Here is a 22,484-nt window from a genome sequence, read left to right as displayed (position 1 = left end):
TACAAAAACCTCCACGTTCCCCCCATTTTCCCACAGCGGCCAAGGAGCAGTACTGAGGCAGGCAGAACACCACCCAGGGGCAGGTAGGCACGTGCGTGGATTCACCTTTGACATGAGCTTGAGGCCGCGCTCGATGCGGGGCGGGGGTTTCTTGTCCAGGATGCCCGCCTCGTACGGGGACACGATGGCGGGGTTGATGAAGCGCAGGAACATGGCGCTGCCCACGGCGCCGATGCTGTTCTGGGGGAAGCGCTGGCTCACCACCTGTGCACGGACAATTACACACAACAGGCTGCGTTAGGCAACGGCCAGGGGCTGACAAAAGCCTCGCACGGCAAGCCCAGCCAAAGCGTTCTTTCCACACCGATCGCGCGCGGCACATCGCAGCGGGACTCTCTTGCATCCCAGAGAACAAGAGGGAAAGGAGTGGGGCTCCCAGACGGCAGCTGGCTCTCCCTCAGCTGCTGCACGGCTCCCTTGGCAGGGACACGGCTCCCAGAGCTCCTGGCCATGTCTCAGAGCTGACCCCACGCAGGGCCTTGCCCCTGGAGGGACCCCGAAGGTGCCTCAGGTGTGCACTGCCCTCCCCAGCACAGGGAACACCTTCCACCTACTGGGTCTTTGGTCTGTGTGTTTGTAACTGCACAGCTGAGCCACGAGCCTCTCCAGCAATAACACTGTGCTTTACAGCTTCAGGAGTAATTTTCCATTTGTGAGGAGGAGCTATTTGCAGAAATACACTTCAAAACCATCATCTGTCCACAGCAGGACAGAAGGAGCCAGAGCTGAGTGGCCAGTGCACTCCTCTGCCTACACATACACTGTATAAAACCACTGAGCAGATTTAAAATATTGCCCTTTGCCATCCAGGAAAAAATAATTCTGAAGAAATCTCTTTTCTTTTAGGAAATCAAGTATGCGTTACTAAGAGGAGAGTTGCTCTTTGGATGTCTGTGGTTTAACTGTGAAAAGTTAAAGGCAAAGCTTCCTGACAAAAATAAAGTTCTTAGATATTCAACATGTGCATATACTGTAATGAGTAACAATGGTTAATCCAAAGGAGTCAGAGTCTTCCCTTCCACAGAATAAAATTAGCAAACTTGATATTATCCTGTACGGTTTAAAATAAAAAATACCTCCAAACAAGTCCCAGTTTAGTAAAATACTTCAAAACATAACTGATGCAATCTCAGATCACGCTGCTTAAACCAGACAAAGCCATTAGTACAAAACACACCAAGAATCACTTTGGTTCATTAGCAACTCCAGTCAGTTACCTTGTGATGCAATTACTGATATTTCCCTGGAAAATACTGGTTTGCCCACAACTTTTGCATTTTAAACGTGATCACTATTCTGCTCAGTTACAGCAAAAATAACAGTACTTTATAAAAGTCTAGATTTCCATTCTGGTTCATTCATACTTTATATTTTGAGGTCACTGCCAAAGAAAAGAGTAAGTCTGAACTTTTAAAGACAATGCTCTAGAGCAACCCACAGATCTAAACCCTAACACAGCAAGTTACTTAAAATGGAAAATCTGCTTTTCTCAGGAAATAATACAAGTGCTAAAATTGGGGGTTTCTCTCTTAATCACAAAGCACACAGAAGACAATGTGTCAGAAACAAGTCCCACGAGCCTCTTTCGAGTACCCCACAAATATTAATTGTTCTTTGCCCAGGATGCAAGCTCAGGTTATCTGCCAGAGTGTTAAAGCAGCTCAACAGACCCAGATTTTTCTCAAAACCAAAGGAAACACTTTTCTTCCACAATTTTTTAATTTGAAGATGGTGGCAAGGCTAGAAGAGTCAGAATATTAAATACTAAGCAGTAATGTTAAAATGTCTCATTTACTCAAATAGGCACACAGAGAATATTTTAAATCTAACTGAATTCCAGTGTTAATTGAAATGAAAGCTATTTTGTGCCAGAATTAGTAGAATGATTTTACAGTGAGGTCAAATAGACTGAAGTGAAGATATTTTGAACAAACAGCAAAAGATTTCTGTTGTGCTTTGAAAGAAATGGCTAATAAAAAGGTCTCCAAACTTACTGATTTTTTGTTTTCCTTTTTTTCTTTTACGGTAGCTTTATTCAGTAGAGAGTGGCAAGTTGCCTACAGAACAGAGATGAGCACAAACAAGTCACAGCACCAACTACATACAGCAACAAAAAACCAATGTTGACTTGTACATAAATTACACAGTAAAATGTAACAAACATAACCAACAGAAAATGAAATATATAAACTAAAGACTGATGATGAAGTTTTTATTCCACAGTTTTATTACATCTTATTTACAAAGCACTAAATACAAAACAAGCAAATGTTGAATTTCAATCATTTCTACTATTTCTGGCTAGATTAAAAGTCAAACCACATCAGTGTGCTCATGATACACAATCTTGGGCCTTAAATGCTGTATTCAGCTTTCAAATGTATTTTACCATCCCCAAATAATTTTAACAGTACAAATAGTAGTGTTATACCTTTGAAATACATATTGCTTTTTAAATTAAATTTAGAGTTTTAAATCTTCCCAATGTTTCTCTGTGTGTCCTTCAATTTGGTTAGACCTGTGAACCATCAGGGTTATTACTCTGTGAGAGGTAACTCTACCATAAAACACTCTCTGGACAAAGGAAGATAGAAGCTACAGTCTACAGTTAATTTAGTAAAGATTTCCAAGTCAAGAGATCTGACTTGATTGTGCTTATTTCTGCATTTCACTGAGATGCAAAGGGACCCCCCCAAGAAGACCCCAATTCTGTTTTACTTCCAGCAGCATCTGAGCAAAGCCCCAGCCCCCCAGCCAGAGGTGCACCACCACTCCCGGGAGCTGGGACAGGGCTGGGCAGCCCTGGGACCCTCCAGCAGCAGCCAGGGCTGGGGCCCAGCCAGCCTGCAGCACTCAGCCACCCCTCGAGGGTCACCCTGGCACTGGCAGAGAGCTTCCACACGTCCAGGATGGAACAGGATGAAAAGCAAACACCCCAAGCCAAAGCAGCCAGTAAAACCCTCTGCTAAGCAAGCTGAGCTGAAACCTGTGCAGGACCTATTAATATTTAACCTGTGGCACCTCTGCCAACTTTCCCTGTGGAATTTCCACGAGTGGCTTCTGGAGCAGTTGTACACACACTCTACTCACTGGGATACTGCAGCTAGAGGAAAACTTCCACCTTGCTTTCACAAGAAAACCCATGTGTGTTTGTGGGGTTTGCTGGAAGGGCCAGCACAGATCCTCTGCAGGAGTTCCTGTGAGCATGCCTGCTCTCACATCACGCTCCTGAACGTACATTACCTGTAAGGAGCCAGGTGAATCTGTCCCAGCAGCCAGTTATTGATGTTTCCAAAGGAAAACACTCACTGGGCTCTGCTCCCAAACAGAAACACCAGCCAGCAAAGACACCAATATCCAGCTAAAGACACCGCTTCTGTGAGGTTGCTACAGTGATTAAAACTAGCTACTAATCATTTACAGAACACATCTGGTGAGCATTCTTTGCACACAGTTACTTTAAAAGTCTAAGCAAGAAAAAACCACCATAAAACTTGGTATAATTTAGTCTCACACTAGTGCTTGGGATGGACCACATTCACCTTTTTAAAAGGGAAGTTATCTTATAAAAATCACCTATTTGGTTCTTACAATAAAAATGGATTAATGCCCCCAAATCAGATCTTGGTTGTACTTTCTTTCAAATAAAGGCCAGACTCTTCAAAACTCACTGAAATTTTAAGTAAAGAATGCTCATCACAAATAGTGTTAGTCAAACACTCGTAAAGAAATCTAGGTGTTACTAGGAACAGTTAAAGTAGTAAATATTGAAGCTAAATATCAGTTAATACCACTTGTATATCTGCCAGTAAATAATCTCTTTTGGGAACAAATTACCCTTATTACCACAGACAGTAAAGGCAAGAATAAAGCCAACACACTTGGAAAGGCTTCTGCAGAAGAATCTCTGGGAATGCCTGCTGGTGAGCACATTTTAAAAATTCCATTTCATGAAGGAATTACCAATGGTTTGCACAAAAATAGTTGCTACCAATGGACCACTGAAATGGCAATAATCTGACACGTCCTGGAAACAGCATATAAACCCAGTTCTGGGATGAGGTGTAGGAGAATGCAACTTCCAATAACAGAAGAACAACCAAGGCTGTGTGTGGTATTTTCAGTAACACTCAAATATTCTTCTAGTTGATGTCTGTGACACTGTGGCCATGAAGGAGACCAATCTGCCCACTTCCCTTCCTGATTACAAAACCCAAACACATCAAAAAACCCCCAAGTCACTCTGCCACTGACCCAAACACAGCCACTGTCAGGAAGAGAAACCAAAAGCCTCCAGAGGCTTTTACAGAGCTGTCAAGCAGGAACAAGGCTCAGCATCTGCACACCTGCTTCAGTGCAAGGGCTCAAAGGAACAACCCAGACCACAACAGCCCCAGCACACATTCCCTGTTGTCACTCCCAAGCTCTGGGGATTGCAGCAGTTGCCCTGATCACCCCAGCACCCCCTGTGCAAATGTGATGGGATTTTTGTTACTCATCATTAGTTCACACAGGTCAGAAAATCCATTGCTTGGCTTTGCTTTAGACCTGAATGCAGACTATGGCTGAAAGGGCAAAGTAGCTCCTCCAGAGCACCTCACTGAGACCACAGCTCCAATATTCCACCAGGCACAGCATTTCTGTGACAGTCCTCCAAGTGGACTGGAAATTGGATTCCCAGTGAGCCCCGAGGGAACTCCTACTCAGATTTTTAGCAGCAGCTGAATCCATCAGAAACACACAAGGAGATCCAGCAGGACACTGGGCTCAGCAGCCACAGGACACAGCAGAGGAGCTGGGGATGGAGGTCAGGGACTTGGGTACCTTCAGCCACCTCCTGATTGCAAACACAAGCCTTAAAACACCACTTAGCCCCAACGTTCAGACTGGTGTTCCTTATCAAACATCTGAGAAGAGCCTTTAGAGATGCCCCCTGTGTGCAGCACCAAGCTCCAAACTGCTGGAATTTCACAAACCAACCCCAAAGCTTAGGGGCAGGCAACCACTGCAGGCATACCTGGTATAAACAATGGCACACACTGCGCAGCTGGGGTGGGAACTCCGAGGAGGAATTAATGATTGCCTGAAAAAACTTGTCTGTCATTTGCAAGAGACTCCGCTGGTTCTCTTCAAGGCTTTCTGTGGGCTCCAGCCTGAAACAGACCCACACATGTATGACCAGCAATCAAACACAACACAAGCTGCACTCACATCCTTGGTAAGGACCTCATTTCCCCTTTTTCTCATGGAAACACAAACGTTTCCATCATGTTTTTAAACCACATAAGGTACAAATAAAAGGCCACGTAAAACTCAGTAATGAACAGAGAGCTGTAGGTGGGATTCTCTCAGACCATTTCATACAAGCACATGCATCCACAATTCCAACTGATAATTGCACTCAGTTCATGATGGTTTATCTGAAAGGAATTTTAAGGCAGACACAGTTGATGGTTAAAGCATTCATTAGAAGGCCTATCTTTGGATTAGCTACTTAAGAGATGAATACTTTTGATTTTTCTAAGAGTTAGAAATAATTTAAAACAACAGAGCAAGAGGGCTGCAGAGACAATTAATGTGTCTGGAAAAGTGAGAGGTACAACAGTATGAAAGCATGAGAAAAATATCTGCAACAAGGAAAAAGGAATCCTATTAGAGACAGTGAGTGGGAATCATGTTTACAAATAAATACATTTGCTGCTGGCCCTGAATCTCAAACCTTGTTGGATCCACCTCAAAGCTGACGTGCTGCCACTCAGGGGATGTGATCACAGTCCGCAGCAAAGGCTCCAACAGCTTCTGCAAATATGTAGCACCATAGACCTGTGTGCAGGGGAAACAAGGACAGAGCCCACATGAGACAGGAATGCTGCAAAGTTCTGGAGGCTTTCAACAGCCTGAAAACACTGGCTTATGCCAAAACAGACCAAAATTCCTGTAAAACTCAGGTTTTATATTATAGTCTCACCTCTGGAACACAACCAAGATCAGTTTCTACAGGTATTTTAATTAATTTCCAATTAGAGAAAAATAACAACTGCGCTAACCAGCAGACATTCTTTCTCAGAGCACTGACTCCACACTTCACCTCTGTTTGTACACAACTTTTTAAGCTGAAATGGGAGCACAAACAAGACCTCAGAATTTACCAGGAACAGTCCTCAAGCTGGCACTGGCCCAGAATCACTCATACAATTGAACTAGTCAGGAAGGCTAAAGTTTAGTGCCAGAGGGATACCTACTTTTTAAGGGCCTGAGCATAAGTGTTCCACAGGATTCAGTTCATGAAATGTTAAAACTCAAAAAGAAAACTTAACAGATGTGAGAGCTGAGACTAACTCAAAGTGAGATCCAAAGGCAACTCTGCATGGCTTTCATCTAATCCCATTACTCAAGTGCTTAACCCCACAGACAAGCAGCTTTGTATTTTCTTATCACTAAACTGTTCCTGCTATTGAAGAGATCTGTACCAGAGGAAAAAAAAAAGAGATGATGTACCTTAAAACAGAAAGTCATTATTTTACTGGCTAAACTGTTTCCTCTGAAGAGTGTCTGCATGGAGTCTGCCAACTCGACCTCCTTTGAGAACATATTCCAGAGGAGCTGGTAGAGCAGGTGCCGGGAATCAAAGAGTGTGACCAGGACACGAGCCAGCTCATCCTTGAAGGGAGGAGGAAGAGTTAATCTGACTCAGGGAGCCAAGGCAAGTATGAAACCCCAGTACTGTGACAAAACCACCGAGCAGTTTGCAATAAAGCTTTACGTCTGCTATGGGCTCTGGCAGGTAAATATCAAATTACACAAAACCAATCTCTCTGCAAACGTTTCCTATGCTACTGCTTGTCTAAAATCCTGCCTTAGGATATCCAGTTTTACAAGTTCATAATGGTTATCCAGACAGACAAGCAGTTACTCTGCTGTATAACAAAGCCCAACTCATCTTGCTAAAACCTAGGAGAGCAAATACAATTCTGTGTGTCTGCATCACAGCACACACCACCTGTAATAAATAACCAGCCCAGATGCATTAAGTATAATAACTGTATATAAAATGGTTCCTAGACATTAACTAAAATGCAGTTTATCACCCAGATCTGAACTTAGATTCAGTACATTTTTAAGAACATACAAAGAAAGGCTAGCTGTGTCAGCAGCAGCTCTATTCTCTCTGCACCAGACTGTTGTTGCACATTTTATTTCAAGTCTTATAATTTTAACAAAACGTAGGAAATAAAATCAACTTACCCACTGAGAACAAGGCACCACATTGGCTAAAGCCATAGCAATAGGAAGCTCCCCCTGGTCACCCATCATTGTAACCAGCTCCACCAATCTCTCAAATCGATCTGCCAGCACTGTTTCTGCCAAGGTATCAAACTCTGTCCCCTGCTGCAGGATTTTGGTGAGGACCTCCATGAACGTGGCTCTGGTCTGGAGGTCTTTGTGATAGCCCAAGCCTGACGGAGAGAAGGCAGCAGCAGTAAGAGGATGCGGGGGCAGGGGCAGGCGCCGGGCGGGCGGGGCGTTACCTATGGAGTGCATGAGGCCGCTGTCCACGTTGGCGTTGAGCAGGTTGGACATGGCCAGCACGGTGCAGTGCCGCAGCGACGCCAGCCTGCGCGACATGCCGCGCTTGCGCCCGCCCGCCGCCGCGCCGTCCTCCTCCGCCTCGCTGCAGTCGTTCAGCAGGTTCATGAACAGCGTGAAGTACCTGGGGACAGGACAGGGCCCGTGGTCACACGCACCCTGACACGGCGGCCAACGCGCAACAACCGCCTGAAACCTCACCGTGGGGAGCCAATGCACAACAAGACAGCTCCCAAAACCTCACCCATGGCAGCCAACACATAACAACCCCCTGAAACCTCACCCTGGGGAGCCAACACACAACAACACAGCTCCCAAAACCTCACCCATGGGAGCCAACACACAACAACACAGCTCCCAAAACCTCACCCATGGGAGCCAACACACAACAACACAGCTCCCAAAACCTCACCCATGGGAGCCAACACACAACAACACAGCTCCCAAAACCTCACCCATGGGAGCCAACACACAACAACACAGCTCCCAAAACCTCACCCATGGGAGCCAACACACAACAACACAGCTCCCAAAACCTCACCCATGGGAGCCAACACACAACAACACAGCTCCCAAAACCTCACCCATGGGAGCCAACACACAACAACACAGCTCCCAAAACCTCACCCATGGGAGCCAACACACAACAACACAGCTCCCAAAACCTCACCCATGGGAGCCAACACACAACAACACAGCTCCCAAAACCTCACCCATGGGAGCCAACACACAACAACACAGCTCCCAAAACCTCACCCATGGGAGCCAACACACAACAACACAGCTCCCAAAACCTCACCCAACCCCCTGAAACCTCACCCTGGGGAGCCAACACTTAACAACAGAGCTCCAAAAACCTCACCCATGGCAGCCAACTCACAACAACCCCCTGAAACCTCACCCATGGGAGCCGACACATAACAAACCTCCCAAAGCCTCACCCATAGCAGCCAAACACACAACAAAGCTCCCAAATCCTCACCCACAGCAGCAATCACACAACAAACCCCCCCCAAACCTCACCCCCACCCTGAGGAGCCTCCTCACGGCACAGCCCAAACCTTAACTGTGCTCCAAAAACCTCCCTTTGTCCCAAACCTGGTGTGCTCATTCTCCTCAACACTATCAACAAATGCCTTCAAAGAGAGTTTAAGTTTCATGGATAAAAATAAAAAATACAGTCTCAAATTGAGCTAATCCTTGCCATGACTGAAAACACACATCTGCATTAAGCAGAAGCAAAGCCAAATTTTGTAATTATTTTTAAATGAGAATGTTTCCATGAACCTACAAAGCAAAGATTTTGAAATGGGCCAGAGAAGGACTAATTCCTCCTGGGATAATAAAATCACTTCTGCTGGGAGAAAAGCACAGTTTGTCATAAAGGTCATATAGGGCTTCTCTTCAGAGTGATTGTATAGAGAAACAGTTAAAAGTCACTATTTACTTGAGAAATAATTGAGATTTTGCTTCCATCAACTCAACACCATCTCCTTCTTCAGGCTGGAGTGGAAGCCCAGCAAGAAGAGAGACCACTGCTTCCATACTCGCCTGGTCCAGATCTCTGAAAAATAAAATTTAACAAATATAAGTCACTTTTGCTTATATCTCTACCTGCAGATGAAAAGTCATATTTTTAATGAAAAAAAAGGTATTTTACTAAAGTTCTGTCCATCATGAAAACAGCTCTTATACTTTGTGCTGCAGGTTCTAAATTAGAAAACGTATTAAAAGGAGCCAAGTCATTTAAGACAAGACATTAAATATAATTCTGCTGCTGCTCATGAAAGCTTCAATTTCAATTTTTGTCTTTTCCTTAACATTATCACTGTTATAGCAAGCCCAGCATGCCAGCTCATCCACGGATATCAAATGCTGCTACAGGTGAAGAGCGCCCCTTACCTTGTCAAGCATTTCACATCCTCATCTGTTGCTTGATTAGATGTTCCCATTACCCAGTCTGTCAAATATTCCACCATTTTGTTCCTGTTACACATAAATAGATGGGTTTAGCTTTGCTGGGGTTTTTCCACCAGTCTTATCACACATTAAATTGTTACAAGTGTTCAGTATCACCACAATGCAGCACCAGGCTCATAGTCATTGTGAAGACACAGACAAGGGAACTACCCCTGTACCAGGAATAGTGGTGTGACAGGGCTTTGGTTTCTTTTTTAGCCACATAACCAAAGAAAACCACACTTGCCCACAGTACTCTACCCTGTAAGTTAGGTAATGCCATCCTTACCTAAATTTCATTTCTTGACAAAATGAAAGGTCATCTCTCCTTTCCATCATTACTTCCACCAACTGACAGAGCTTTGTTTTTATTTGAATGGCATGTACCAGATTGCCAAGCACACGCACATACCTGAAGAAAAAAGCAAAAAAGATTAATTAAATACTTCATGCTACTTCACTTCCTCTGCCCCAAGAAATCCCCTGCATCAGTAGCAAATTTCTTCTGGCCAAAATTTTCTCTCAGTGTAATAGTGAACCAAAATCAGCCCTTCAGCTTGTTTTTAACCACTAACATCAATGTACAGAAAAGTAACCAGGAATGCCTATGGCAATAGGGCCAAGCTATGGAATGGTCAGCTCTTTAAAACAAAACAGTCACTCTTCAGCAATGCACTTTATGCTACACAGCTTCCACAATCACTGAAGTGATCAGAACCATAAGGAGGATCAGAAAATCAGCTGCTGCTTCTCCATGGACACAAGCAGAAATGATACAAACTAGAAGACTCCAACTCACTTCTTAAACATAATGCCTGTGTACAGGAAGGTCAAGAGGGCTCCTTACCTAACCAGATTCAGCATCATTGTCTCAATGCTCGCTTGTCCAAGGTGTTCTGAGCTCCCTTCTGTGTGATTGTCAAGCAAATTCTTCATTATAGCAATGGTTTGCTCTACAAATTGTGTGTTGGTGTCAGTTAACAAGACCTACAGGATGACAATTTCTGGTTAACTTCTTACACATAAAACCAAAGAAAGAGTATTTGCCAAATATACTGCAACATTTCAAAAATCTCATGGACAAGCATTTTTCCAGTTACCATCAAGCCAACAGAATTCCAATACATGTCACAATGCAATATGTGAACACTGCCAGCCATAAGGATTCCACAAACAATCTCATAGATTCTGCACACAAGAGTTCACTACTCAAGAATGTTAAATACAGCCTGGAATCACAACCACAAGAATCATTAGCATGTGCTGCGATGATCACTCTGCTCACAGCGGGTGCGCACAGAACACAAACCAGGATCCATTTCAGTCACCCGGGGGAAAGACAGGACTGACACAAATGTAAATAAAATCACACAACTGTGAATCACCTGTCCTTGAGAATCAAAGAACTTGCTGATGGTATTCTTCAGTTTGTTGAAGAGCATAGGGTAAAGCGCCGGACTGAGCTCCAGCCCCACCAGGTCTTTGATGTTGGTGCGTATCTGCAGCCCCACCTTCTCGTGGTTGCAGACCATCAGGGTGAGCAGGCGGTCGATGAATTTGCTGACCGGGGTCTCCACGCTGCCCTCGGTGGAGACCATGGAGATCATGGAGCCCTTGCGCTCGTTGAGGGGGCCCATGGGGGGGCTGTAGGTGGCCAGCCCCGCGCTGCTGCGGTGCTGCAGGCACACCCCGCCCAGGGCACACAGGAATCCCGTCATGTTGATCCACTCCTGCAGCGACTCCGTGTCCGACAGGTCGATGGAGCCGCCGCCGCTGACGTGCGACATCCGCCGCTTCACGATGGTCTTGTGCAGGCTCTCGGTCACCTGGGAGACAATGGTCCTCTGCTGAGTTAACACTCAAATGCCTTAAAATATATAACCCTAAAGACTTGGTTGGAATTTCTAAATCTTGAACCAATGGAAAAATTCATAGTCACCTGCCCATCTTCCATTTTGGTCTTTGGATAGTTAAGGATTAGTTTTGTAGCTTGCTCCCATTTTGCATGTGTATCCTCCCAGGCCTGAAATAAGATATATCAAGATTTAACTTCAAAACTACTTGTAGCGACAATATTTCTGTGTTTGTTTTTTTATATGCACACAGAGCATATGAAGTGAGAAGTTGGTTCACCTCTGTGTTGCCTGCAGTGGGGTGCTCAATGCGCCTCAGTAAAGCCATCACTCTCTTCTGAAGAGCTGCTCTCCCTGCAAAGGGCACAGAACATTGAACCAAGCTTTTGAAAATCCACCTACATCAAATTTGTGATCTTTGAAAGCAATTATTGAATTAAGAGGATCATATCCTCCTTAAAGACTTCAGAAAGGTAGCTTCTTGTTACACGATTGTAAAATCCTCCTGAGCTCAGTCACCCAAATTCCTTACACTTTCTAGCAATTCTAATAACTAAGACATTCCAGGAAAAGCCAGAACAGCATGAAATCAAGAACCTCTATCTTTTTCAAGAACTCAAACACAAGAAAGTGTCTTCTGTCCAGGTACAAAGGTACTTTAACTGACTCATGACTCTTACCTGTTGACATCATGTTGCTCACAGATGCAAACTCCATGAAAGTGTTGTAGTTTGGCAAAAAATTATGCACTGAGACCTCATCTACTCCACACCTGATGTCGGCCTCCTCACAGAGGTGACGGAAGCAGGACATGGCCACCAGGACTGCCTCGATATCTGGGCTCCACAGGAACATGTATAAGGCCACTTCCAGCTTGGTCTGGGCTTGGCGGCAGATCGGGGTTCCGCTGCATCCTGCGGTGCTCTCCTGGGAAACACACAATTCCCATGTGGGGAACATTGCTTGTGAAAACTCAGCCCTGGCCAAACTGTGTTTGAAACTGCTTTTGTTCTAGTAGGAATAAGCCACCCTATAAAGGATGAGAGCTCATATATGCTGTCACAAAAAATATCCGCCAACATTTTAACAGAAAAAATGTTACTTTGTAAAGTCTGAAACATCATTGTTAACCAGCACATTAAATACATACATCATTTAGGATACATATGTCTTTTCCTCCTCAGAAAGAATTAATTTTATTTTCAAAAATTACTCTAAAAGTAATGTAATTTCTACTTGCCCACAGGTTTTTTATCAAGTGTTAAAATTAACCATCCACATGTATTACTTACTATGGAAGAATTCCCCTTCGCTTTCCTCAGGGTAGCCCCTGGTGCACAGCGCATCATTTCCTCATGGTCAAGAGAAATTTGACTAGTTCCACTTCCAGAGACATCATAAAGGAAAAGGAAGTGGCAGGAACTCCTATCTGATTGCTATAAAGAGAGGGGAGGAAAAGCATATATCAATTGATACTTTTAAAAAGGCATAGATCTGAGGAAGGTAAAAAGTTCTTGGACATTTACACAGTAGTTTTTCCACTGCTGCACTCAGGGTGTTATCAAGTTCCTTTGATAATGGTATCCCAGACTGATATTTCCCCCTAAGAAATACATTATTTGATGCTTTAAGAATATCAGAAAGAAGCAAGTCAGAATTCTGGGGCTTAGAAGAACCTGAGATCCAAAAGGAAACTTTCTTTGTCCATAAGCATGTGTATTTTACCATTAACTACCTTCCCTTTCTCTCACCTTGGGGACTATTTCCCTGTATTAGGCAAAGAGGCACAAGGCACATGTTTATGTGAAACATTCCTTTTCCAGACAAGTACAGCAACCTGTACAGCTAAAGGGAAAAAAAAATTCCCAAACCTAACTTTGGTTACCAATTCTAACCAAGGTGCCTCACAGAGAGGAAATCAGAGAACAGAACATGTAGGAGCAGCTATTAAATCCCTTCCAATCAAAAATAACCTGGTAAATAAAGGAAGTGACACCAACAGGGAACAATTCATGTTAATGATCCTAACAGGGAGATGGTAATGTTCACTTACTTTGTTTTTTAGGAGAAATTTATTCCTACAGATGAGAATCTCTCGCAGCCACTTGAGGATTTCTGTACTGCTGAGCATCTGATGACTTGTAAGCTTCTTGCAGATATAAAAAAGCATTTGTGAACTGCAGCAAAATGAAATTCAGCATCAGCCTTCCGATGGAACAGCAAAACTTCTGAAGGTATTACACTACATTTCACATAGAAATAGGCACTTAGCATGAACACCCTGTGCAAACACTACCCTGGGCTTCCAGCAGTACAACAGAGAGGTGAGAGTGTGCATGGACAGGCCAAGCTCCCCTGGGACCCTTCCCAGCGCCCGCGGCCTGGAGCAGCTGAAGCCCCAGCTCTGCCCGGGACAGAGACAGCACAGACAGGGCAGCACGAGTTACCTACACTGCTCTGACAACGTGTCAACTCTGCTCTGGAAGGAACACATCTAGGGATGTTCCTTCTTCATATCCCGTCAGGCCTCACACTCTCTGTTAAAACTGCCAAAGGGTCCAAATTAGTGTCAGGTGTGATGGGATTCCCCCCCCAAAGAGACCATGAACTCCCTGTTGTTGCAAAGCTTTCCCAAAATACTCACAGCTATTTCAAAAGAGAAGACAAATCAAAACAACTATTTCTGTCATTTATCTAAGTTAATTTACATACCTGATCTCCCAGAATGTTTCTATAGGAGCATCAGGATTCCACAAGTCAATGCTGTCCAACTGGTGCAGAACCAGCAAGGCCTAAAGCCAAAGAGAGTTAAAGACAAAACTTTACAGAGTACCTGAGCACAGGCAGAGAAACAGGTGCAGTCACATATTCATTAACTGCTTTAAGAACAACAAGAGACATAAAAAGCATTTTCTACAGAAGAGCAAGAGTTCATTGTCAGTCGGTGTCAACAGCATTTCTTTTTAGTCTTTACTTCACACTCACACTGCAGAGCCAGAGGTTTCCCCTGGTATTTCTGTCCAAAGCCACGCTGCACACACACACACACACAGACAGACCCTGTTTTTGCAGGAGAGGCCGTGGCAGCAGCAGTGCCACCCCGGGCTGTGCCCCTCACCTCCATGGCCTCCTGGGCGATGTCGGGCATGCTGGACTGCGGCACCAGCTGCACCAGCCCCGTGATCAGCTCGGCCGTGCTGCCCTGCGAGTCTGGGCCCTGCTTCCTGGGGTTCTGCATGGAAACACAGCACAGGCTCAGCTGCACAGCCTTGCCCTGCTTGGCCAGACCTCTGACAGCTCCTGCAGCACTCCTGCTGCTGAACTGGGGGGATTTGGGGATCTTTCAGAGAATCTGTTGTTTTATTTTTAATCCATAACATGCCTTGCATATCGTGTCTCTGACAGAACTGGAGTATTTTTATATTAAACCATCACAGGCCTGAGAAAATGGAAGATCTAAGACAGCAGTCATTGAAATGATGACTAATTTCCAACCCCCTTATTTTAATTTTCTTCTATTCCCCTCTCCTTCTCCCACCTTCCCCTTCAGAGTCACAGAACTTCATGCTCCCCCTCATTGTGTTGCTCTGATTCTGTAAAGTCTCTTACAATTTCTTTTTCCTTTAAAACCACAGGAGCATCATAACCAGAGAAAAAGATGAGTAGGAAGCATCCTAGATGGCCAGGTGACCATTAATTTTTACTCATTTAGTAGCTTCAAAAGTAAATTCCACTAGGACAGAACAGTATGACAGCAGGATTTACTTACACACAGCAAAAGCTTTGGATCTGCATGGATCAGTTTCACCAAGGACAACAGCAAGAACTTGTAGCTTCTGGTCTCCAAATCAGTAGGTTTTTCTTTAAATTTAAGGCTTGTCATTTTCTCCTTAAATGTAAGGCTCTGACAGAAGGAAAAAAAATCACAGTCTTCATCAGGAAAGTAGTCAAACATAACAAGTTATAATTAAACATCTTATGAAATGTATTGCTTTTATCATCTATAATTCAAGAAAAAGTTTAAAAGTATACAAAACTCAATATAGTCACATAGCCTTCTAGTTCAAAATCTCCTCTCCCACAGACATTCACTACTATATCTTTAAAGTTCCCTTAACAACTGTTTCAGTAAGCTGCATGTGGACATAAGAATTTTTTTTGCAAAAGAGAAACTGTGGTGAAAGAAAGGTAGAAAAAGGACCAAAAAGAATTACTGGTTATTTCTCTGGTCTGAGACAGAAATAAAAATAAACATTTCCAATTTGTTCTGAGTACATGGGAGGGAATTTTTTCCAAAGGCAAAGTAATGTCTTTATTTTCTGCTACAGCCCCAGGCCAGATGTTTGCATGTTCACCTCAACAACCTCTGGAAAATGAACCTTTCAGTTCTAAAAGGCACACTGGGCATCACTTAGATATAAAAATAATCTGCCTTCAGGTGAAAAACCAGTGAACTACTTCTAAGTTTTGAACAAAAGGAGGAAGCCTAGGTTGAAATCACCTTCAAGGTCACTGATGAGGTATGACATGGTATGATTAACTTCTACAAGAAATTAGGTCTTCATGTTATTTCAATAATTAGTTATTGTGCAAATATATGGAATAAAACCTAGACATAAAGCATCTGATCAAGAAATTGATAGCACAGTGGTAGAGGCAGCTAACTCTGTGCTAAGCCTTAGTTTGCCACAGCTCAGGGATTTCTAGGAGAGGCACGTGGTGAAAGGAGATGTGTTTCTGTGAAGGCATTTAATGCCTCCACACAACCCAAACTAAAGAGTGCCAGTGAGAAAGCCAGGCCAGGCTCCGTGCAAAGCACTGAGGGACCAACAGCAGCACTGAGGGACCAACAGCAGCACTGAGGGACCAACAGCAGCACTGAGGGACCAACAGCAGCACTGAGGGACCAACAGCAGCGCGACGCTGACAGACAGCACCAGACAAGGACAGACGTGGAGTTCAGCATCAGCGAGTTCAGGCAGGAAATCAGAAACCAGTTCAAAACCACAGCAGGGGCACGGGGGAAGAGCATCGTGCTGGGCACAGAACCAACAGTGCCTTCCTGGGGGAAGGAGCTCCACTGGCACTGCCCGGGGGCTGCGGGCTCTGCGGGTAACTATGCACAGAAAAGTCAGCGCAAGGAAGGGCTTTTCTGCGGTAGTTACGGGTCATACTTACAGCAGCAGAGGCCCAGGGCCATGCAAAGCAGGGGCTGGCGGGCGTCTGAGCACGTGGGCAACAGCAGCCAGGCAGAGGGAAAGTGAGAAGCAGAAGACAAAGCACCACCAGTCAGAGCAGGGGTATTGTCAGGGCAACTATTCTCCAACAGATGAATACACACAGGTGAAAAGCAAGTTAAACATGGAGTAGCTTTCAACCAAAAGCATTGTGCTCATTTGCTCTCCTTTGAGAAGCCCAACGGGAATATTTTTATGTCTCATTTTAGGCTCTCTAAACCAACCTACCAAGACCACTTGCCACAGCAGATAGTCCTCAAGGAATGTTCAGAGGAGAACGCAGCAACACAGCTGCGTGTGGACTTAATGGAAGAATTTGGATGAACTACAAATCTGAATTTACTCAAGACTTTCTCCAAGACAGCCAAGAATATTGACTTTATTTCATAATGGTTGTTGCTGTCACCAAGACCAAACAGTCAACTTGCTCAAGATAAAGCAAGACAAACGAACATGCCAATCGTGGTAAAAGTATCACAGTTTTCAGTGATTATCTTCACATACAGAATGCTTTGGTTTTTCACATTAAGCAAGGATGGACATGTTAGCTGGCTATTCACAGAGCCAGAAAGCTTAAAATGGACAGTTAGCCACTGGAGGACAATTACAGGACAAATACTTGTATGTAGCTAGTTTAAAAGCAGCAGGAAAACTGAGAGACATTGAGGTAGGAACGGGCGATCCCCCGACGCCGCAGGGCTCCAGAGCAGGTGCGGCTCCGTGCCGCTCTGCGCACCGCGCCGTTCCCCCCAAGGAGCTGGGGAGGAGGGCAGGGCTGGGCACGGGAAGGCGGGAGGTGCCCCAGGCTTACCGGGGTCATGCGGATGGCGGGGTGCGCCCCGCAGCCCTGCATGGCGCGGTGCAGCGTGTCGCTGAACATGCTGCGCAGCTCCACGGCGTGGCAGTACACGGCGTCGATCCGCGGCCACCAGTCCAGCGCCGACTGCAAGGCAAGGGCAGCGCTGACCCCGGGCCGCCGAGGCCGAGCGTACCCAGCCCGCCCCTCACGTTCTCTGTGCACTGCTACCAGGATGCCCACCCTCACCCCGCGTGCCCGACATCAAACTTGCAACCTTTAAACAGGCTGCAGCTGAAGCAACGATCCCGACCTAGCTGCTCGCTACATCGCTCTGCCTCCTGCACAGGCACCACGCCCGAGATCTGTGTCACCCTGCTCTTCTAAGTTCTTCTAAGCCTTCTGATGTTTGCATTCTTGTAATGAACTTTCTCACGCACTTTCTGTAAATAATTAATTGTTTTGCATTCTTTTCTAGAAAAAAAAATTTAATAGACTCTTAAGTTTATCCAGTGTCATTAGAGAGGTGGCACTGTCATCCTCCAATCCACTGTCACTGTTGGAAATCTATAAATGTTGGCGTCAGAAATTAAAGTTCTCTCTTTTTTACCTTGGAGATTCCAGTGTCCGCATTGTTTTATTTCATGTCCTAAAGCGACACTTCTGCACCCACACGATTTGGTCTGCTATCCAAACACTATCTACTAAGCAGATATTGATCTGAACAGAAGCCCCAGACACTGGCTGATGAAATACTGCCAGAACTTACGTTTGTGATGATTCGGTGGAGTGAATTTACCAGCACATAATGAAATGTTGATGGGGAATTCTGTGCCAAGCAGATCTACAATAAAAATACATAAAAGCCACTTAGGAATATCTTTGTCTTTGCCATCTTTCTTATCATCCTAAAAAACATTCTGGAGCCTTTTTATTAAATTGACAAAGCTGTCAAATCTGAACAAGAGAAGCCTTAATCAGCTGTGAAAAGATTTATCAAAACATGCAGGGATTTATTACTAAGGGATATTTATACAGTTGAACTCATTTATGAGCTTCAAGATGCTGTTAGCACAGCTTTTATAACTGACAGGTCGTCAATAGTGTGTAGAGAATGACTTACCATAAGCAGTGCTCTTACCTTGAAGTGTTGGTTATTGTGAGGATTTATGCGGAAGCAGGAAACCAAGCAGTCAATCATCAGGTCTACATCTGCATTCTGACTGCCTCTTGAAAAAGGTTTGCTTGGGTTAAACAGCAAATTCTATATAATTCAGAAAAATAGAAATACATAAATCAGATACCATGATTATTTCTTGGCTACTTTTAATATAAAATTTTCCATTGAAAACCATTGGTATTCAATTAAGAAATTCAAGGTTAACTTCATTATTTCAAATTTCTTCACTGCAATTAGGAAACGGACATTCTTACCTTAAGATCTACTACCATGGACTGCACTAGCAGGAAAATGACAGAGTTATCTTCCCAGTTGATGTAGGTAGATGCTTTGCACAGTTTAACACAAGCAATAGCAGCACTTTCAGTCAGCTGCCTGCTCCCACCGTGTCCTGCCAGAGCCTTCCTGAGATTGTCCAGGAACAGCTTCTGCAGAATTCAAACCAGGGACAGTTATAACCAGACACTGTAATGGCAAAACCCAACCGGATGCAGCACCCTGGAGAAATCCTGTCATTACTAAAGACATTCCCTTTGACAGACCTGGGGCAATGACAATGGCACAAGCGGTGCTTGCTCACTCTCAGCCCTAATGCTGCAGCCACACCAAACTCAGCAGGTGCTGCACCTGTGGGGCTCACAGCCCCTGCAGACCCCAGAACCTCAGCACAGCCGTTTGCTGTGGGTGGAGGCAGAGGAAATCACAGCACAGAGACTCAAATCTCCAAGGAAATGGAAAAGTTCTGAAATAACATTGTTTGGGACATACTTTCTGTATGAATTACTGACAGTAAAAGAACGTATGTAAGGTGAGAACTTAAAAAGAGTGCATAAATTTACATATGGAATAGCAATGTGCTCTTGAAGGAGGAAAGACAAAATTAAACATCCCTGAAATACAGATTCAGCAAAACCAAGCAGACTCTAAAAAACAGAGCCAGAATTCAGCTACTTCTCTTACCTTGTTCATTTTAGTTTCCTCTACCACATCCTTTGCTATATCTTGGATTATCTCTGGACACAGGACCAGGAGGATGATCTGCAGTGGCCACACTGCTGCTTTACGTTTCGTGCTTTCAGCAAAGCCATCCACTAAATCAAACAACTTCTCAGCACAATCTGCATAAAACATAAGCCCAAGTCCAACACCAGTTTTAACTATGAAGAGGTAAAGAACAGGTATAAAAGAGCAGAGGGATAGTTCCACCTACACAGAAGGAAAGTTCTGGTCTGCACAATACTGACATGCTACTGGGGATCAAGTGGTCTCAACCCAGTTAAAGACATGGTTTACCTGAAAATATAAATTCTCCTCTCTTTTTCACTAGAGACAAGTAAAGGTGACGTTCTCTAAGTTTTTACCCTGTATCAAGATGAAAAATATAAATTTTAAGACTCTCCATCTTTTGGGGTTTATTTTTTTGTGTTGTGAAGCACAAAATGAATCTCTTTTAAAAGGGGAGTCAGGAAAGAAAACAGATAGGAACATACCCTTGCCTGCCCTGACAAAGGCTGACAGAAATTTGTTTATTTGAAGGCTGCACAAGGAGCAAAGAGGGCACAAAATGCAAGTGAATGCACTTGGTGATGTCTGAGAAACCAGCCTTGAACACTGTGATGTGTTATGTCTTACCAGCCATGTCAGTCTGGGGGGTTTGGTACAGCTTTGTGAATTCATCAGGATAGTTTTCCACCCAGTTCCAAAATGCCTGCAGATAATGGGAAACACCTTCACATTCCAGAGCTTCAACAATTTTACTGAATTACACATTTAAACTAAGAGGTTTTATTCTTAATTCTAATCACTCAAAATTTCTTGCAAAACATACTTGCATCAAAGGGAGGCAGCAATTTTTATTTTATAGTAAATTACTGAATTGCAACTATTCCTAAACTAGAAGAAAGTCTACAAATAAGCAATGAAACAGAAGTACTGAGCACTTACCTTCTCAAGACTGTTGATAACAGCTAACTGAGCTACTTTCTTAAGAGCTTTAAACTTGAATACAGTCTCTGTAAAGATAAAACATTTCTGCATTTAGAACAAAAACTTGTTCTAAAAACAACACAGGTTATACAAGATATTTGAAGTGCAAAGCAATTTTCAAATCAATGTTTTAATAGTATTTAACTACTTTTAAATGCTTCAGTAAATACATGACTGCTTGGAGTAAAACAGAGCAATAAAACCCAGATATATCAATTGCACTGTATCATCTCTGACTAACCAGATTAAAATAGAAATATTTCAAAACACAGGCTCAGATCATACCTTGCAAGAGTCGCTTGAGTTTTGAACAATCCACACTGATGTACTGTAAAAGTTCAATATCATGAACATCAGCATTATCTTCTGAACAAACAGTCAGTTCCTGTAATCTAAAAATATACAAAGTAAATAAACTTTTCCATCAGATCCTGTCAGACAGGTATGAACACACCAGTGAGATTACACATTTCAATAGGAGGAGAATGTTCCATCGTCTCAGATGAACACTTCCAGATTTAGAAATAAAAGATCTTGCACGATTAAGACTTAATATTACAGTCTTGTGCCATCCTCATACTGAAAATGGAGCCAGAAAACCAGTGATGATCTTACAGATGCCAGTACCTTCTGTGGATTGACTGTGCCCAAGATTTGCCTAAATCCTCCTGTTATCCCCCTCCTGTGGCAGTAACCTTGTCACCTTTTCAACTAAACACTGAAGTCATGGACTCCTGACACCTTTAGGCTGCTGCTCCTTCACAGCAGGTCCTGGCCCAGGTAAGATCTCAGAGCACAGCAGGGACTGATGGTACTCTGGATATCACTGCACTGAGCTACAACCATTCTTGCTCCACATTTCTCTGGCCTGAACACACAGGATGAAGTTTAATCACACCAGTTCAAACGTAAGAACATCTTTTCACACTGCTGTCTCAGAGAATTTACTCAGCATCTCCCAGACACCGAGCCACTGATCACTACAGCATCTGTTCCCACAAACTCGGGACTGCCCCAGCTCCTTCCAAGGCTACAGATGTGTTTCAGACATGGAATGTGATTTCTAGTACTAGACACAAAAGCAGTTCTTCATGTCTTCAGCGCCAGGGAAACTTAACAGCCCTCGCTGGGAATGGGAAGGTCCCCACTGCTGTGCTTTTCATGCCAAAAATCCCCCAGCTGCTGTGCAAGGCCCAGAAATATGCCTAAACAGGAAACCCAGGTCAGGGATCAGCAGTGCTGACTGGCAGCAGGCTGACCCCTGTGGAGACCAGCAACAATTGGTCAAACATTTAACTGTTGCTGTACAAGCCATCTGCAAGGGAGAACAGGTTAGGGGAAAAGCACTGTGCTCCAGCTCAAAGGGATGCTGAGGAGGCTCTGGAGCAGGGGAACAAACCGTGCTACAGGCACACAAATACACACAGGTCCAGCCACTGGATTCAGCAGTTCTCAAAAAAATTCAACCAAAAATGCTTCCAATAAAAGGAGCAAAAGAAATTGTTTCCATTTCCATAAGCAACAAAACACTATCAACCTATAGAGTAAAACCACATCCCCCATGCTAGCTGGCAAGTCTACGTTCTTGAAATAGAAGTTATTAAAGGCTCTGTAACAACTTTGAAAATACTTGAAATTTCAAATTACTCAATCATTTCAGACTGAATTCTAAAACACAAACATCTCCCAAAGAAATATATAAATATATGAGGAAAATATAAATCTTTGTTTCAATTAAACTGGCTCACTCATTGCTATGTGACCATGTAAGGCTGCCCAGGCTCCATTTCTAATAAATCAAGAATGATGTCAACTGTATCACTGTG

At 43.9% G+C, this 22,484-nt stretch overlaps 1 protein-coding gene across 4 annotated transcripts in view; it reads right to left on the bottom strand.

Annotated features, from left to right (window-relative positions):
• Positions 1-22,484, bottom strand: part of NF1 (neurofibromin 1) — a 75,527-nt gene that overhangs the window by 41,574 nt on the left and 11,469 nt on the right. For 2 of the 4 annotated variants that reach the window (XM_041425431.1, XM_041425432.1), the window contains exons 5-32: positions 20,944-21,050; positions 20,617-20,684; positions 20,305-20,380; positions 19,633-19,790; positions 18,927-19,100; positions 18,634-18,756; positions 18,262-18,336; positions 17,508-17,639; positions 15,229-15,363; positions 14,578-14,691; positions 14,172-14,251; positions 13,513-13,636; positions 12,752-12,895; positions 12,140-12,386; positions 11,740-11,813; positions 11,546-11,629; positions 10,992-11,432; positions 10,454-10,593; positions 9,896-10,018; positions 9,550-9,633; positions 9,095-9,211; positions 7,590-7,771; positions 7,306-7,517; positions 6,559-6,720; positions 5,780-5,883; positions 5,078-5,213; positions 2,055-2,117; positions 106-264 (exon numbers count right to left, since the gene is read on the bottom strand). In XM_041425431.1, coding sequence (XP_041281365.1) covers positions 106-264; positions 2,055-2,117; positions 5,078-5,213; positions 5,780-5,883; positions 6,559-6,720; positions 7,306-7,517; positions 7,590-7,771; positions 9,095-9,211; positions 9,550-9,633; positions 9,896-10,018; positions 10,454-10,593; positions 10,992-11,432; positions 11,546-11,629; positions 11,740-11,813; positions 12,140-12,386; positions 12,752-12,895; positions 13,513-13,636; positions 14,172-14,251; positions 14,578-14,691; positions 15,229-15,363; positions 17,508-17,639; positions 18,262-18,336; positions 18,634-18,756; positions 18,927-19,100; positions 19,633-19,790; positions 20,305-20,380; positions 20,617-20,684; positions 20,944-21,050 — 3,838 coding nt within the window. The remainder of the gene's footprint in view (positions 1-105; positions 265-2,054; positions 2,118-5,077; positions 5,214-5,779; positions 5,884-6,558; positions 6,721-7,305; positions 7,518-7,589; positions 7,772-9,094; positions 9,212-9,549; positions 9,634-9,895; positions 10,019-10,453; positions 10,594-10,991; positions 11,433-11,545; positions 11,630-11,739; positions 11,814-12,139; positions 12,387-12,751; positions 12,896-13,512; positions 13,637-14,171; positions 14,252-14,577; positions 14,692-15,228; positions 15,364-17,507; positions 17,640-18,261; positions 18,337-18,633; positions 18,757-18,926; positions 19,101-19,632; positions 19,791-20,304; positions 20,381-20,616; positions 20,685-20,943; positions 21,051-22,484) is intronic. The other 2 variants (XM_041425433.1, XM_041425434.1) reach the window with 2 other exon arrangements.

The sequence above is a fragment of the Onychostruthus taczanowskii genome, unplaced genomic scaffold, assembly GCF_017590055.1.
Source record: "Onychostruthus taczanowskii isolate IOZ18803 unplaced genomic scaffold, ASM1759005v1 scaffold89, whole genome shotgun sequence".
Classification (NCBI taxonomy): Eukaryota; Metazoa; Chordata; class Aves; order Passeriformes; family Passeridae; genus Onychostruthus; species Onychostruthus taczanowskii.
The sequence above is the reverse complement of the archived record's forward strand: the minus strand, read 5'-3'. Positions and strand labels throughout refer to the sequence as shown.